The sequence below is a fragment of the Echinops telfairi genome, unplaced genomic scaffold, assembly GCF_000313985.2.
Source record: "Echinops telfairi isolate 266 unplaced genomic scaffold, ASM31398v2 ScPeMD7_7427;HRSCAF=8465, whole genome shotgun sequence".
NCBI classification, from domain to species: Eukaryota; Metazoa; Chordata; class Mammalia; order Afrosoricida; family Tenrecidae; genus Echinops; species Echinops telfairi.
The window spans coordinates 9,192,966-9,210,296 of NW_022111327.1; the positions used below are offsets into that span (position 1 = coordinate 9,192,966).

General features: G+C 40.5%; 2 protein-coding genes and 1 pseudogene across 2 annotated transcripts in view; 2 read left to right on the forward strand and 1 right to left on the reverse strand.

Annotated features, from left to right (window-relative positions):
* TRPC5 (transient receptor potential cation channel subfamily C member 5) overlaps nt 1–17,331 on the reverse strand; it is a 169,328-nt gene that overhangs the window by 61,317 nt on the left and 90,680 nt on the right. The window lies entirely within an intron of this gene.
* LOC105979308 (transmembrane protein 14C-like) lies at nt 3,438–3,772 on the forward strand. The gene is made up of 2 exons (XM_030887886.1): nt 3,438–3,540; nt 3,642–3,772. Exons 1-2 carry the CDS (start codon nt 3,438–3,440, stop codon nt 3,770–3,772), a joined length of 234 nt encoding a protein of 77 aa, XP_030743746.1.
* Nucleotides 14,441–15,080, forward strand: LOC105979300 (annotated as a pseudogene).

Below are 17,331 nucleotides of genomic sequence, written 5' to 3' on the forward strand. Positions count from 1 at the left end.
ACTGCCAAGACTAGTCTAGAAAAGTTTTCTGCGAGGGCTCCTCTAGATTGGAGGGTCTGCCATCCTGTGTCCCTTAATGAATATGCATTTGAGCCACTCTATATCATTCTATATATTATTATTGGCTCAAAGTTTTATTAAAATTGGTTCTAAAATGTTTCCACTCTGTGATCTCCCTTCCTTTGAGGGTGCTCAGAATCCTCACTATGTCCTCCCAACTCCCTTCCATATACTTACATCCATAAGTGCCTAATCCTCCTTCCAAAGAACAGCTGGTGGATTTGAACTGCTGACTTGCAGTTTAGCAGCCCGTCGTGAAATCCACTAAACTACCTTGCTCAAGGTCACACAGCTAGTAAATGACAGTGTCAGGAGTTGAATCAATGGAGTCTAGGCCCAGGTTCCACCATTTTGACTATTCCACTATACTGCATACCACACATACACACTCACACCACACTCACATACTTATTTCTCTTAAAAGGAATCTGTAATATTTAGAAGGATCCCAAATGACATGTTTTATTTGCTCTAACCCCTGCCTACCTCTCCAGCCTTAAATCTTGCTGTTCACAGTCCTGTAGCTCCAGCAGTAGCCACCCCAGACTGCTCTATTTCCCATACAATTCATGCTCATTCTCACCACAATGCCTTTACTCATGCTCTCCATTCTACTTTAGATGTTTGTTGGCCCCTCTTCCCCTGCTCCTAGTTAACTCCTACATATCCCTTAATGCTTCACTCAGTTATTACTTCCTACAGGAATCCCTCAGGGAGCAGTTCAGCTTTAATTCTCATGCACTTTATATGTTATTTGATAATCATTTAGACATCTATCTCCTTCACTGGACCTTGAACTCCTAGAGGTTATGGTCTGTGACATTCTCCTCTTTGTATCCTTCAGCCTAGCACTCAGCAGGTGCTGAATAAACATTGCATGAATAAATGAGGCCCATGCAAAACAGGAACCCCCCTAAGCCAGACAGCTAGTGAGAGGAAGAGTTAGCATATTCTATGGCCGGTCTGTTCCTATAAAGATGAAAACCTCAGAAATACAAAGGGACAATTCTACCCTGTCCTATGGGGTCACTCTGATGCAGAATTAAATTGATGGTAATGGGTTTGATGTTTTGGTTGGGGTTCTTCAGTGATTTTCACTATAGCATGGAAATCATAATCGAATCTACCTCATAAGGATAGTGGGAGGATTAAGATTAATTATTACATGGAAAACACTTCAAACTGCCTGGCAATAGAGTAAGGGCTCTGTCTTACTTATCTAGTGTTGCCGTAACAGAAATATCACAAGTGGATAGCTTTGATGAACACAAATCTATGTTCCCACAGTTTAGGAGGCTAGAAGGCCAAACTCAGAGCTCCAGCTTGCAGAAAAGGCTTTCTCTACTGGTTCTGGAAGAAGGTTGCTGTCTCCTGAGGTTTCACTTCCTGTTTCCTTAGAGATATTGGCATCTATGTTATCCCATTTCTCTGCTGCCTTTCTTAATCTTTTTCTATCTAAAAAGCGATCCACTCAAGATACACACTACACTAATCACGCCTTATCAACATAACAAAGACAACATGATCCCAAATGGGATCATAACCACAGACATAGAGGTTATGGAATTACAACACATATTTTGTGGGACCATAATTCAATAAATGGCAGACTTACTAAATCTTAGCCATATATATTACTATACAGATGACAGAAATAGATTTATATTTAGAAGGATTTTCCAGCTTGTTAGTGAGAGATGAATTGGAGGCAGAAGGTGAACAAGACCAGAAGATGGGAGATAAAATAGAAAATTGTCAATCTCTTACAAAGTAATTGTGTCTTGAACTAATGTAGGGGCAGCAGACACGGAGAGACATAACTAGATTCAAAATATAGTAAGGAGATAGAATTAGTAGGATGTGGTGATAGAAAGCAAGAAGTGAGATTAAAGGGGAATAGGCGTCTAGTTTGGGAGAACGAGTGAAGATAGAACAGGTGTACAGGAGTGCATGCATTTATAAATCTGTTGAACTATTATTTGTCCATGAGACCTGTAAATGGTGATAAAGTAAGGAGCTGATATACTGGTGTTATACAAGAGTCAGCAACGTTTTTCTGCAATGGGCCAGGAAACAAATATTTTAAGCTTTGTAGGATATAGCCACCCTCTTACAACTCTTCAACGCAGTAATTCTAGCACAAACTCAGCCATAAAGAAGACATAAAGGAGTAGGATTTTCTTTGTGCCATTAAAATTTTATTTACAGAAACAACCAGCAAGCCATTGTTTGCCAATGTTTTGCTATGGGTTTGCTCCCACAGCTTCCAGGACAACAACAAAAATTCTACACAGATTTTCAGTAATAGTTTCCATAACTAACTAGGGGTTCCCTTATGTGTCTCTAAAATCCATGACCCTTGAAATCATAGTATAGAAACACAACTGATTTTAACCTAGATGAATTTGTGTATTAGCTATCTTTGTGTATTTTTAGAATTCTTTAGATATAAAACTGTATCATTTGTAATATAATTTCACTTCTTTATTCCAAAACTGGATTCATTAATTTTTCTTACTTGACCTGACAAGAATATCAAGCACAACAATGAATAAAAATAGTGAAAGTGTTTTGCTCCTGATTTTAGGAAGAAAATTTTCTGTTTTCTTTCATTAAGTATGTCAATGTGTTCATTAATTGGAAGACTTGATAAGGTTGACATAACTATTGTTAACATGTCAAAAAACAATCTCTAAATTCAACTTAGTCCTGATTAATATTCCAACAGTCTTCTTTACAGAAATGAAAACAGCACTCCTCAACTATATCTGGAATGGCAAGCGGCCCCAAATAACTAATGCAATGTTGAAAGGGAAGAATGAAGTAGGGGTACTCACACCTCCTGATTTTAAAACATACTTAAACAGCTCCAGTAATCAAAACAGCTGGATACTGATATACCAGTACACACAGAGAGCAATGGAATAAGACTGATGGTCTAGAGATATTTTTTGACAAGGCTGCATAATCTCTTTTATGAGGGATAGAAGAGTCTCTTCAGTAAATGGTGCTGGAGAAAAATAGATGTCCCCATGCAGAAAAGTGAAATAGGATACATGGATTACCGCATACACACACAAAAATTCATAGTGATTTAAGGACCTAAACGTGAAAACTATAATCATAAAATTCTTAGAAGAAAATGAAGGGGTAACACTTTCAGATCTAGCTTTTAACACTGGGTTATCTAATTTCAGAAAAGCATAAAAAATAAAAGACAAAATGAATAGATGGGACATTATTAAAATAAAAAAGATGTTTGGTTCATTAAAATACATTGCCCCTCTGTTCTTTCATTTGCTGGAGCTGACCTCGGGAAAGCAGTTCGGGTGCAGGCAGCGTATCTTCGCACAATCGGACAGAGAGGAAAGAGAATCATGGAGAAGCAGCCCAGCTCCCTAGTGCCCCTGCATTGGTTTGGCTTTGGCTACACAGCACTGGTTGCTTCTGGTGGGATCATTGGCTACGCGAAAGCAGGTAGTGTCCTGTCCCTCGCTGCTGGACTTCTCTTCCGGGGGGGTTAGCAGGTCTAGGTGCATATCAGCTCTCGCAGAATCCCAGGAACATTTGGGTTTTCCTAGCTACATCTGGGAATTTGGCTGGCATTATGGGAATGATATTCTACAATTCCGGGAAATTTATGCCTGCAGGCTTAATTGCAGGTGCCAGTTTGCTGATGGTTGCCAGAGTTGGAATAAGTATGATTGCTTGATACCAATTTAGTCCTGTCCCAGCTTGAACTCAAGAAGAATTATTAAAAGTCTCCAGACTTTTATTTTTATTATAAAGAATATGAGTAAGACTTAAATGTTTTCACATATGCTCTCCATTTACTTTAAAACAACAGCACTGAACTTTGCAGGACAAATACATAAATTTGTCATTATTATTACTGCCCTACAGAGGTGATTATATGCCATCAAGTCAATGTCCACTCATAGTGACTCTGTAGGACAGAGTAGAATTTCCCCTGTGAGTTTCTGATAATAAAATTTTTGGGAGTAGAAAGCCCCATCTTTCTCCTGGGGAAGTGGCTGGTGGTTTTGAACTGCTGACCTTGTGGATCACAGCCCAACTCATAACCATTACACCACCAAGGCCCCAGTTAGATACCCTAAGGGCTTATAATTAAAGCATCAAACAATTTGATTCTTGAATATTGATGTCATCTCTTTCAGTAATTATATGCACATTCTCACTGGGCAAAATGTTGGGTGTCAACATTTGGGGCCCCTACTTGGTGGTAAAGTTTGAAGAAATCTCTTATGAGATTGCATATAATCATTGTTTTATCAAGTTACAATACAGTTAATTTGAATTATGAAATGGATATAAATTTTTACTCTTAAAAAAATACATTGCCAAAAAAGCAGGTGATGCCTGGCTGTCAGAAAGAATAGCAACTGCAGTCTTAAAGATTTGTCTTAAAACGAGCAGTCATTTAAGTGAGGTGTCATTTAAGTCCACATTGAAGAAGCACACCAGCATTTGTGATTGTAATTCACAAATTATAAAGGATAAAATTCAAACCCAGAGGAAGGAATTGTATTAGAGCATAAATTCTGAATGCCGAGTTTTCAGAATGCTGTGGATGACAGTAAAAGCCCAAAACCCTTGTGCAGGGTCCCTCATGCAGATGAAGCCTCAGGTAAATCCCCTCTGACTATGGACTAGAGATGGGAAAGGCCTTGTTACCTGACAGAGCACATGGTAGAATGGGCTACTGAGAATGGAGTTAGGTCAAAATGTGACACTTTGTCAGTGATCTCCTTCTTGAGCCATTGAATAATTACTCCAGTTTTTAATATTCTCTGCTTTGTTATCAATTGGGGGTTTTCTTTGTTTTATTGTGTCATTGTTGTGGGCCATTTGTATGTTGTTTTGATTTTGTACAATTTTCTGTATCTATCTGAAACCCACATTAGCTAAACCTATCAAGACAATAATTGGAACAATAGATTCAAAGGGACATGACAGGGGAGGCTGGAAGGCCCTGAGGCGTTAACAACAATGAGTACAAGGAAGAAGAAGAGTACTGGAGTTGATGGTAGGGGTGGTTGCACAACTCTTATGAATGCAATTAGACTGTTGAAATGTATGATATATGAATTGTATGTCAGTGAAATTGGTAAAAAAAAAGTAATCATTAAATTAAAAAAATACTTTGCCAAGAATGTAAAAATGTAAGCTACTGACTGGGAGACTATCTTTGGGAACCAGATAACCAATTATAATAGAATGATTACATATATATATATCTTTTACATGATTACATATATATATATCTTTTACATGATTATATATATATATATAATTTACAATTTAGCAACAAAAACACAACCCAATCATAAAATAGGCAAAGGTTTTAATAGGCATTTCACCAAAAAAACATTTGAACGGCCACCAAACACATGAAAAGATACCATCAGAGAAATGCTAGTGAAAACCACAACTAGATACACTTCCACTCCCACTAGGATAGCTAAGATAAATGAAACAAACAAACAAAATCCTTGGGTGAAGGAGAAGACAGCATACAGGTTGATTTAAAAAAAAAATAACGGCAGATCAAAGCATTAAGAGATTTGCAAGAGTTTAAAGCAACAGAAACAAATACTATTGTGTACATGATCTTGCCATAGTGGGGATCTAGCATGCAAGCTGAACAGGTGTGGGAGGGGGACTGGGACTATACCTATAAATACATAAAAATGTACATTTGACAGATATATTTTCAAATATATGTATGTATTTGCTGCAAATATATCCAAGAATATGGTAGCACATGGAGGAGGCAAAGTTATGAATACTTCTTGATGTAACCAAACTCCTTGAAGGAATATGTTGCTGGGGCTGGGGGATCAGGGATATAGTCTTGGGGAACTCCAAAGTGCACGGGCATAGAAGAGTTCACAAAGACAATATTCTACAGTCTACTTGGGTGACTAGTGACTGGGCCCTTAAAAGCACATGAGCAGCCATCTAGGGTTCAACCATTGGTGTCTCTCTATCCGGGGGAAAGAAGAATGATGGAAATCAGAAGACATGGGAACGATTTGTCCAAAGGACCACCCAAACATCAATCTCCGAGACTGAGACCAGAAGAACTATTCAGTGCCTGGCTACCATTATCAACTGCTCTGAAAAAGATCATATTAGAGAGTCTCAGATAGAGTCAGAGAAAAATGTGGAATAAAACTCAGAATCAAGAGACTAGGCTTACTTGTTGGATAGAGACAGGCAAGATCCCTGAGATTATGACTGTTAGTTACCCTTCAGGCCCACAACTGAACTCACCCCTATGGTAGACTACTGAACCATTTAAGATCCAAAGGGCAGCCTTAACCCAAAGGCAACATTTAGAGGGTTAGGAAAGTAGGAGAAATGGAAACAGGAAACACAGGGAGAAATTGGAATAAGCACTGGCACATTGACAGGATTATAATGGATGAGTGCAAGCAAAATGTGTATGAATGGTTCAATGTTAAACTGATGGGCTTCTTTGTAAACCACCTAATGCACAATAAAATGTTTTGTCTTTTAAAAGCACAAAACACAAACAAAAAACCCAGAAAATAAAATAGTGGTAAGGATGCGAGTACATAAATTAGAGCCTTTAACCACTGCTAGTAGTTCTTGTGGAAAACAATATGGTGGTTCCATTCAAACTAGAACTCCCATGTAACCTAGCCACTCCACTCCATGAGCTATCATAGACTCCTAAGAGTTGAAAGTCGAGACTCTAAAAGAGACTTGTACACTAATATTCATTGCAGCACTTCACAATACCCCAAAGGTGAAAACAACTCAAATGGCCGTCAATGGATGAATGCTTCAACTAAATGTGGTGCATATATACAACAGAATATTTACTTCTCGACCAGAAAAAACTGACAGGTATTATGTGGGATATAAGAGCCAAAAATATTGCATGACTTCACTTATATACAAAGACAATGACAGGCAAATATATAGAGACTGAAATGGCTTAGTGGTTAGCATGGATGAGTGAAGGGTGGGAAATTTATTGCTAATAGAGTGCTGAATTTTGGTGTAAGGTGATGTAAAACTTATATTGATTAAGAGTAGGATTGCACAACTGATTAATGTAATTGCTATCATAAGTTTTATACCTATAAAGAAGTTGTGTTATCCACATGAGTATTTATTACAACAACAAAAAAACAAGGAAGCAAGAAAGAATGAACAGGAGTAGATACTAAGATTATGTATAACCAAATACTCAATGGGACGTAGTTTCTTGGTTTGGGGGTTTCGTGAGACATCACAGCTAATTGGCCTAATATTGTGTTTAGTGCTTCTGTTCTAGCTCCTCATTTGTTGTGTAGTGCCTGGGGTTTTTTAAGTTTGTTTAGTGGATATCCAATGCAAAACAGTTGGTCTCTCCTCACCTGGAGCACAGGAAAAAGGATTATCAGGAATAGCAGGATAGGTAATGTGTGATTAGTTGCCTCCATGAACAACTGGCTTCTTTGCAACGAGACCACAGAATTGTATGGTGTCCAGGTACTATTTGGGTCTAACATTCTATAGAAGAATCTTGATCAAAAGTTGGAACACGCAGAACAGAATTTCAAATTCTCATGGACTCCATACTTTCTGAAGCCCTGGGCATAGAATGAACCCCTGAAACTATTGTCTGTATAGTCTTTAAACATGAAACCAAAAATATCCCCTGAAAACTTCTTGGAACCAAATAATAGCTTAGCTTACCTAATAAAGAATGTCTGTCCTGAGAATTGTATTCTTTTAAGGACCACGTATGTGGGATGCAATCGACAACAGCAGTGGGAAGAGTAGAGAGGAACAGCAGGGAGTGAATTTGTGTTGTGGTAGAGGAACAACTCAGAAAAATAAAGCCTGAGAACGTTGAAAAACTTGAAGAAGACAATCAATGTCACCAAATGTTACTTGCAGAAATGGTTGAATTGGTGAATGTTCTGTTGTGTATACGATCAACAACAATAAAAACAACAAAAATAAATTATAAAGGAATATGACATTAGCTGTGAGTTTTGAATGATGACCTTTACCGGCTTGAGAGATTTTTATTTTATTCCTCATTTGCTTGTTGGCTCTTTTCATAATACCGGGGTGTTTATTTCTATGAAATGGTTTTTCTTTTATCTATTGAGATGATCATGTAATGTTATCCGTTATCCAATTCAAACCAATGTCACTGCCATCGAGTAAATTATGACTCATCGCCACCCTATGGGACAGGGAAGAACTGCCCCTGTGTTTTCAAAGCCATGACTTTTATGGGAGTAGAAAGTGGTGTTGGTACACAGATTGACAGTCATATGTTATGCCAACCTTGCATTCCTGTGATAAATCGCACCCTTGAGCATGTTATGTAATCAGTTGTACGTGCTGCTGGTTTGAGATTGGTTTTTGTTTAGTGTGTTGTTTGCTCCTACAGTTATCTACCTTGATATTAAAGAATTGTTATTTTTTAAATGCCCCCTGAGAAAGGGTTGCTTGAACTGAGTTTCCACTGAGTTATGGATTATTATTACCATTATATTCTCAACATTTTACAGAATGCCTGGCACTGAGTCCAAATTCATGTACTTGGTGAGTTGTGGAGCCAGGATTCGAACTGTAATTTTGTTGATTCCACCAAGCTCTTAAATGACACATTCTCTGCTATGAGGTATGCGGTAAGTTGGATTACCTTATATTTTCTCCACTGGCCTTACCCCGGGGATTGAAATGTTCACCTATTGCTGCGGCTTAAGGTATCAAGGTTATATTTGTATACATTGGAATAATTAATGCATGAACTTATTAACTAGAATTAATAATTTAGAGTGTATAGGTATATTTGATTAGTTAGTTATCTATTTGCAAGGGACATGCTTGCCACAAAATTGATGGGCCAGTTTGAAAAGGTGGGAGGACTGAGGCATGGGGGAGGCTATGAAGACCTTAGCATCCTGGTGTTTGGCCAGACAGATCTGTATAGGTCCCAGCTTTTCAATTGATCCAGGTCTTGTCTTCACAAACATGCTAGGGCCTTTGCTACTGCTGTTGGTTTCCCTTTTTCCTCGACAAAGCTTCATTTCTCTAATGCTCCCAGGCAAGAGCTGAAAATATGTATGCCCAGTGGGAACTGTGGGTTAGGCATTGGGTTGCTAACTGCAAGGTTAGTGGTTCAAGTCCACGAGCTGTTCCGAGGGAAAAATGATGAAGCTGTCTGTTCCCATAAAGATATACAGTCTTGATAAATCACCTGTGTACATCGAAAGAATTCACCAAGAGAGTAATAAGAGAACCCACTGACTGGGAAAACATCTTTAGCAATGACACATCAGACAAAGGCCTTCTTACTAAAATCAACAATACTTTTCAAGTTTACAATAAGAGAAAAACTAATTACTCACTAAGGAGGTGGGCAAAGGACCTGAACAGAAGTTTCACAGAGTCTGAAATCTGAATGGCCAATAAACATATGAGAAAATTTCCCCAATCATTAGCCATAAGAGACATGCAAATTAAAACAACTATGAGATACCACCTAATACCCGCAAAGATAGCCCAATTCAAAAAACCAGAAAGCAACAAGTATTGGAGGGGCTGTGGACCTGTGAGTATGTACAGCCACTATAGAAATCAATTTGGCGATTTCTCAAGCAGATGGAAATTGAGCTACCATATGACCCAGCGATCCCCGTACTGGGCACATACCCAGAAGAGGCAAGAAACAAACCACGGCCAGACATCTGTGCTCCAATGTTCATCGCGGCACAGTTCACAATTGCAAGGAGTTGGAAACAATCCAAATTTCCATCAACAGACAAATGGATTAAAAAACTGTGGTACATATATACAATGGAGTACTATGCATTGCTAAAAAACAGTGAAGAACGCATGAAGCATATCGCTTTATGGGAAGAACTGGAGGAAATTATGCTAAGTGAAGTAAGCCAAGCGCCAAATGACAAGTACAACATGAGTCCGCTGAAGTAAGATAAAAACAAAATGCAAAAGGGGCACAGGGAAAAAGCTACTGTACACAAACTTTCCTAGGATGAGGTCCAGGTAGTATGGCAGGGGCCAGACCAAATCCAGGGGTACATATGGTAGCCAACTAAAAAGAAGGTGAGGGGGAATAAAGAAAAAAAAAGATAGGAATGTGTAGCAGGGGAACAGAGCACTAACTCACCCACAGTGAGAATATTGTTTATATCTCCACAGGGAAAAAGGGACCAGACTTAAACCTGGTGTTCCGGGATGTGAGTGGAGTGTGCCAGTATGGAGCGGGGAGCCAGTGGAGGGATCGGTGGGCCCAGCCCCAATCCCAACTACGTGAACAACTGTCCCTCCCTGCTGAAGAATTTACTTTAGAGGACGGCACTGAAGGTGCAGCTTGGAGAGAGGGACATGTCTGATCAGAGCACACGGGAGCAAATGAAGGGGAGGAAGAGAGAGTGGAGCTCACCTGGCCCACCAAGCATGGAGGACGATATCCCTGCTCAGAACAGCTAAGGCACAAAGTGGACCATATGGCTGGCCCCACTATGAGACATGACGTCCCTCATTGACCCATGGCCCTACAGGGGACAACACTGGAGACTCTGTGGATTGGACTGGTCTGACCCCACGACACCAAGGCAAAACACTAAGGGGGAGGAGCAGAGCAGGGAGATCCCAAGGGAGTGCCAAGGATAGACTTTGGGGCCAGGGCATGGCACCCCATCGGAATCAACTGGAGGACACTCCTAGATATCAACAAAAAGACCTTGAACTATTGACAGGTTTTTCTTTTTAATTTTTTTTCTTTATTTTTGTTGTTGTTTTGTTTTCTTTTGTCACTTTGTTTTGCTATGTCTTGTTTTTTGTGCATATTATTATCTCTGCAGGTCTATCTGGATAAGATAGGCTGGATGATCAGTCTGGAGGAGAAAATAATGGAACCGATGTTTCTGGGGGGAAATGGGAGATGGGGAGGTGGGGGAAAGGAGGTGGTGTTGATCAACCCAGGGACAAGGGAACAACAAGTGATCCAAAATCAGTTGTTAGGAGGGTATGAGAGCCCTGGTAGGGAGTGATCAAGGGCAATGTAACTGAGAGAAATTACTGTAACCCAAAGGAAGGCTGAACATGATAGTAGGACAAGAGGAAAGTAAAAGGAAATAGAGGAAAGAACTAGGAGGCAAAGGACATTTATAGAGGGCTAAACACAGGCATGTACACATGTAAATATATTTATATAGGATGATGGGGAATAGATCTACATGCATATATTTACAGGTTTTATATTAAGGTAGCATATGGACACTGGGCCTCCACTCAAGTACTTCCTCAATGCAAGAACACTTTGTTCTATTAACCTGGCATTCCATGATGCTCACCTTCCCGACACAATCGCTGAAGACAAAGTCGGTGCATAAGCAAATGTGGTGAAGAAAGCTGATGGTGCCCGGCTATCAAAAGATATGGCATCTGGGGTCTTATAGGCTTGAAGGTAAACAAGTGGCCATCTAGCTCAGTAGCAACAAAGCCCACATGGAAGAAGCACAGCAGCCTGTGTGACCACGAGGTGTCGAAGGGATAAGGTATCGGGCAGCAAAGAACAAAAAATCATATTGCAAATGAAGGGGAGTGAAGAATGGAGACTGAAAGCCCATCTGTAGCAAACTGGACATCGCCTTACAGAAGGGTCACAGGGAGGAGACTAGCCAGTCAGGGTGCAGTGTAGCAGCGATGAAACATACAACTTTCCTCTAGTTCCTAAATGCTTCCCCACCTCCCACTATCATGATCCCAATTCTACCTTTCAAATCTGGCTAGGCCAGAGGATGTACACTTGTACAGATAGGAACTGGAAATACACAGGTAATCCAGGACAGATGATCCCTTCAGGACCAGTGGCGATACCAGAGGGTGGAGGAAAGGTGGAGTAGAAAGGGGGAACCGATTATAAGGATCTACATATAAACTCCTCCCTGGGGGGTGGACAACAGGAAAGTGGGTGAAGGGAGAAGTCGGACAGTATAAGATTTGACAAAATAATAATAATTTATAAATTATCAAGTGTTCATGAGGGATGGGGAGCGGGGAGGGAGGGGAAAATGAGGAGCTGACACCAAGGGCTTAAGTAGAAAGCAAATGTTTTGAGAATTTTGAGGGCAACAAATGTACATATGCGCTTGACATACAATGGATCTATGTATGGATTGTGATAAGAGTTGTACTAGCCCCCAATAAAATGATTTAAAAAAGGAAATTAAAAAAAACACAGTTTAAAAAACTCTAAAGATTATTAAATGAACGTGATTTTATTCACTGCAGAGTCCAAAACAAATTAAAATTTTATATTAGAAAAAAAGGATATACAGTCTTGAAAACCCATATACATGGTTTGCTCTGAGGTGGAATCAACTCAATGGCAGTGCTATATATACATACTATATATCATATATGAAAAACTCGACTTTTTTTCTTAACTTAAAGCTGTGCTTTAAATGGAAGGCCTCAATGGCTCTCTGTCCCTTCCAAGAACAATTCATGATTGGAATAATGTCAGGTTGTACTGGAAAGAGTCTGCCGGATCCCCAATTCCCAGTCATCTGGAAAACAGGTTGGATTTCATACTTTGTTCCAAGTCAGTGAGAATTCGCTCTCTAGCCCCGCAGTGGTCTTTCATGTGAGATGTTTGTTCCTACAGCTGTCTAAATAATCAGGCGGCTTTAATGCCTAATTTATATGCTGAACCGAAACAGAACAGAACTTGACTTGCTCACTGCCAAAGGCCTGCAAAGTCGATGTGATTCCACCTAGGCCTTTCACCACACGTTTCTAAACACTTGCCCTGTGCTTAGTTGTGTGAGGGGCCGGAGGGGGGTGGTGGCAGTCACAATGAGAGAGACTGTGAGTCTGGCCTGCAGGATCTCACTGGAAGACCTGCCTAACTGAAGGGAAACAAGACACAGGGCAATCAGGGTTGTGATCGGATATCTGCATAAATAGTACAGATGGTAAGCATGTGAGGGTCCCAGGTGTTTGGCTCTCACAGGCCAGTGAAAGCCACCTCCTGCCAAATCAGAAGATTCCTTTGCCAAGTAAGAACATTAAATATACAAATAAAAAGTCCCCAAACAAGACAACAAAAAACACACACTGGAAACCGATCACTCTTTAGATTCCCCCAGTATCACCAATTTATAAAAGAAAGGGCAGAATAAAGGGCAGCCTTTAAACTGAGTACATTTTGCTTTAGGGAAAGCTCACTACTTTATCATGAGGCACCACACCATGGACTAGAGACCTTGAGAATTCAGGGCATTCTGAGCTCAGTGAAATCAGCAGGCATTAGAGTATTAAGGAAAGGCTCCAGAGATTCAGCATATCAGGTGATGCTATTCCTTTCATAAGTTTGCCCTGATTGTACCACCAAACCTAAACCAAACTCATTGCCACTGAGTCGATGCAGATTCATTGCAACCCTCCAAGACAGGGTAGAACTTCCCCTGTGAGTTTCTGAGACTATACTCTTTATGGAAGTAGAAAGCCCCATTTTTCTCCTTTGAAGTAGCTAGCTTCATACTGCTGGTGGTTTTGAACTGCTGACCTTATGGTTAGCAGCCCAACTTGTAAATACTCTGCCACCCAACCATGTGCTATATACTTCTTTGAGCTGCAGACCAATTTGTGCCTTGCCTGTGGCACCCTTAAACACCTACAAGCCTTGGTCGCGATGCCATGGCTCAAGAACTCACTTGTTAACTGAGAGGTTGGTGTTTCATGTCCACCAGCCACTCTCAAGGAGAAAGATGAAGCAAGCTGCTTCTGTAAAGATTATAGCCTTGGAAATCCTATTGCTGTTGGTGTTGGGTAAGTTGGTTCTGACCCATAGCGACCCTATGCACAAAAGAAGGAAATAATCCCCGGTCCTGCACCATCCTCATAATTGTTCCTATGCCCAATCCCGTTAATACAGCCACTGTGTCAATCCACCTCTTTGAGGGCATTCTTCTTTTTCACCGCCCCTCCACAGGAAACCCTAAGGGGCAGCTGTAATCTACTTTATGACAATGAGTTGAGAGCCTACCTTGTGTTACACATCTATGGAGAAACCATGACTCAGCCTTCTTAGTACATGGTACACCGCCCCCCCCCCCGCCCCAGGGCTGTTATAACAAAGTACCACATATGATGTGGCTTATAAGAATAGAAGTGAGGATGATGAAACTTTATCTCACGTACTTTGGATGCGCTAACACGAGAGACCAGACCCTGGAAAAACGTCATGCTTGGTAAAGTAGAGGAGCAGCACAAGAAAAGGAATTTATTATGTTAAAGTTCTAGAAGCTAGCTCAGTCAGATGTGGCCTGGAGACACTTCTGGAAGATCCATCACAATGGCCGCTCAAGGAAAACCCCAAGTCCAGTTCAAACTCATACTCATGGGTGATGGTGGTGCTGTAAAAACACTGCTTGTGAAACGTCACCTGACTGGTGAATTTGAGAATTATGTAGCTACCTTAGGCATTGAGGCCCATCCCCTCGTGGTCCGTACTAACAGAGCACCTATTAAATTCAACGTGTCAAGAAAAATTTGGAGGACTGAGAGATGGCTATTATATTCAAGCCCAGTGTGCCATTATAATGTTTGACGTAACCTCAAGGTTCACTTACAAGAATGTGCCTAACTGGCATAGGGATCTGGTTCGCGTATGTGAAAACATACCCATCGTGCTGTGTGGCAACAAAGTGGGTATTAAGGGCAGGGAAGTCAAGGCAAAAATCCATTGTCTTCCACCGAAAGAGGACCTTCTGTACTATGACATTTCTGCCAAAAGTCACTACCACTTTGAAAAGCCCTTCCTTTAGCTTGCTAGAAAACTCATTGGAGATCCGAACTTGGAGTTTGTTGCCATGCCTGCTGCTGCCCCACCAGAGGTTGCTAGGGACCCAGCTTTGGCAGCACAAGATGAGCATGACTTAGAGGCTGCACAGACAACCGCTCTCCGGGATGAGGATGATGACAAGTGAGAGAAGGAAGCTGGAGCCCAGCGTCATAAGTCTAGTTTTACAGGCAACTCTCCTGCGATGTCAGTGGTGCAGCATGTTTGCCTCTTAGTATAGAGCTAAGCAGAATGTGCTCATCTTTGGGATGCTGAAGGAGATGAATGGGCTTTGGGGTGAGCGTGGCAGTTAAAACCTTCTCTCTCTTTTTTTTTATCTAGCTGTTTGGGAACACATTTTTCGTTCTTGAAATTCAAATGCAAGACTGCAACAGTCGTATCACAATATCCAGGGGTGATGTTTTGTTTGTTACCTGTCCTTCCCATTCCTTTTCGTTAGAATAAAGTTGCATTTCAAATACGTTAAAAAAAAAGTTCTAGAAGCGAGAAGTTCGAATTCAGGGGAGCGGCAGAGTTTCCAGGGGGAGATCTTTTCTTGCCTTTCCTAGTTTCTGGTAGCCGGAGGTGTTCTGGTATGCTGATGGCATCTCCCTGTGCTGGTTCCTCCTCTGTCTGTGTGTTCTTCTGGTCTTTTACAGGACTCCACTCAGACTGGATTGAGGACCCACCCTACTCTGTTCTGACTGCATAGAATTGACAATGTCTGCAAAAAACCCTATTTTCAAACAAGATCAAGTTCGTGGGAACAGAGATTTGGACTGCACCACCAACTTTACGGGGACACAGTTCAATGCTTAACAGATGGTAAGCTTCTTAAAGGAGAGATGCATTGCCTATATCATTTCAAAGCCCAGAAGGCTTTGTAAGACTTTACCATATTTGTGAAAATGAGGAAATTCTCTTCTCTGCTTCTCCCCTAAACTCCAGACTGCCCAGTGACCATTTCTCCTTGGCTGTGAAAATGCACTGTAAACATATAACCCAAGCAGAACTCCCTCCCCTGCAAACACCTTACACACGCCTGTGGTGTTTTTTTTTTACATCTAATTTTATGCGCTCTCAAGGTATTTATATAATAATTGGCATAATAGTCACAGAAAAACTATATGCAGCACTTTCTATGTTCTGGATACCTTTAAAAGCTATTTATATGAGAATAAAATTTAAAAAGCATTGCAATAAAATCTTAGAAGCCTTTATCGATCAAAATTATCACAATGTGAAGCCACTGTTTTGACATATCTTCCATCTAGAGGATTCTAGATCTATGTATTTCTCTCCCACTCTGCAGTCTTTCATTGCGAATTAGGTGGAGGTTTACAGAGCAGATTAGTTTTCCATTTAAAAATTCATGCGCATATTGTTTCATGTAGTTGATTGCAATCCCCACAATGTGACATGATTTATCCCATTTCCTCCTTGTGTTTCCAGTTTCCATCCCTTCTTTCCTAACCTTTCTCAACTCTGATTTTGGGTAAAAGCTGCCCTTTTGATCTCCAATGGTTGATTATTCTAGGGTATGTCTTATTTTAAGGGGAACTATGCTAGTACCTGTCTGTTGTTTAGCTGAAAGTTGAACCATGGGGGTGGTTTGGTTTTAGCCTTGAAGGATGACTATGGGCTATTCGTCCTATCAGTTCTATATCTGTTCCATAGGCCTGGTCGAAGTCTATACATTTCAGAAGGCCTTGTTCCATCTCTAACCTTTCCTTGGAGAATTTTGAGTTCTTCCATTTCTAGCACATCAAACAGCAGTTTCCGCCTCCTGGAGGGACTCAAATTGAGTTCCTTTTAGGTGTTTTGAGTTTGGGGAACAAAAATCAATCTGAAGAGTCAAGACCATGACTGTAGGGGGAATGGGGTAAGGTTTCCCAATGAAATTCTCATAGCACAGCCTTTGTTACTCTTGAAACACAAGTGAATGGAGTGGGGGTGGGTGGCTGGGACGGTCCTCAGCAAAACGTCTCAGCATTTTTATCACCAGTGTAGTTTTCAGCTTTCTTAAAACTTCTTGCTAATGAGTTTCTGGGATCATACTGTCTCCTTTGAGAAAATCTATCAAGATAACTTTCTTTGGAGTCACCCCCCCGAAAAAAATCCCTATAACCTTATGAGCTGCCATGTTTGCCTTGAATGTTAACTGACCTTGTAACAGAACATCTGGCTGTGATTAGAAATAAGTCTGACATTTTATACATAGCCTCTGTAGATCATAATCAGATTTTACTCATTCAGATCACTCATTCCTAGTACATTTTATGAGAAAATATATATCTGACAAACAACTTGTAACAACAACATATGTATAGAAGGATAAGTCAAAATACACAGCTACCAACTCATAGGAAACTTAATTAAAGAAAAAATATCACAACAGG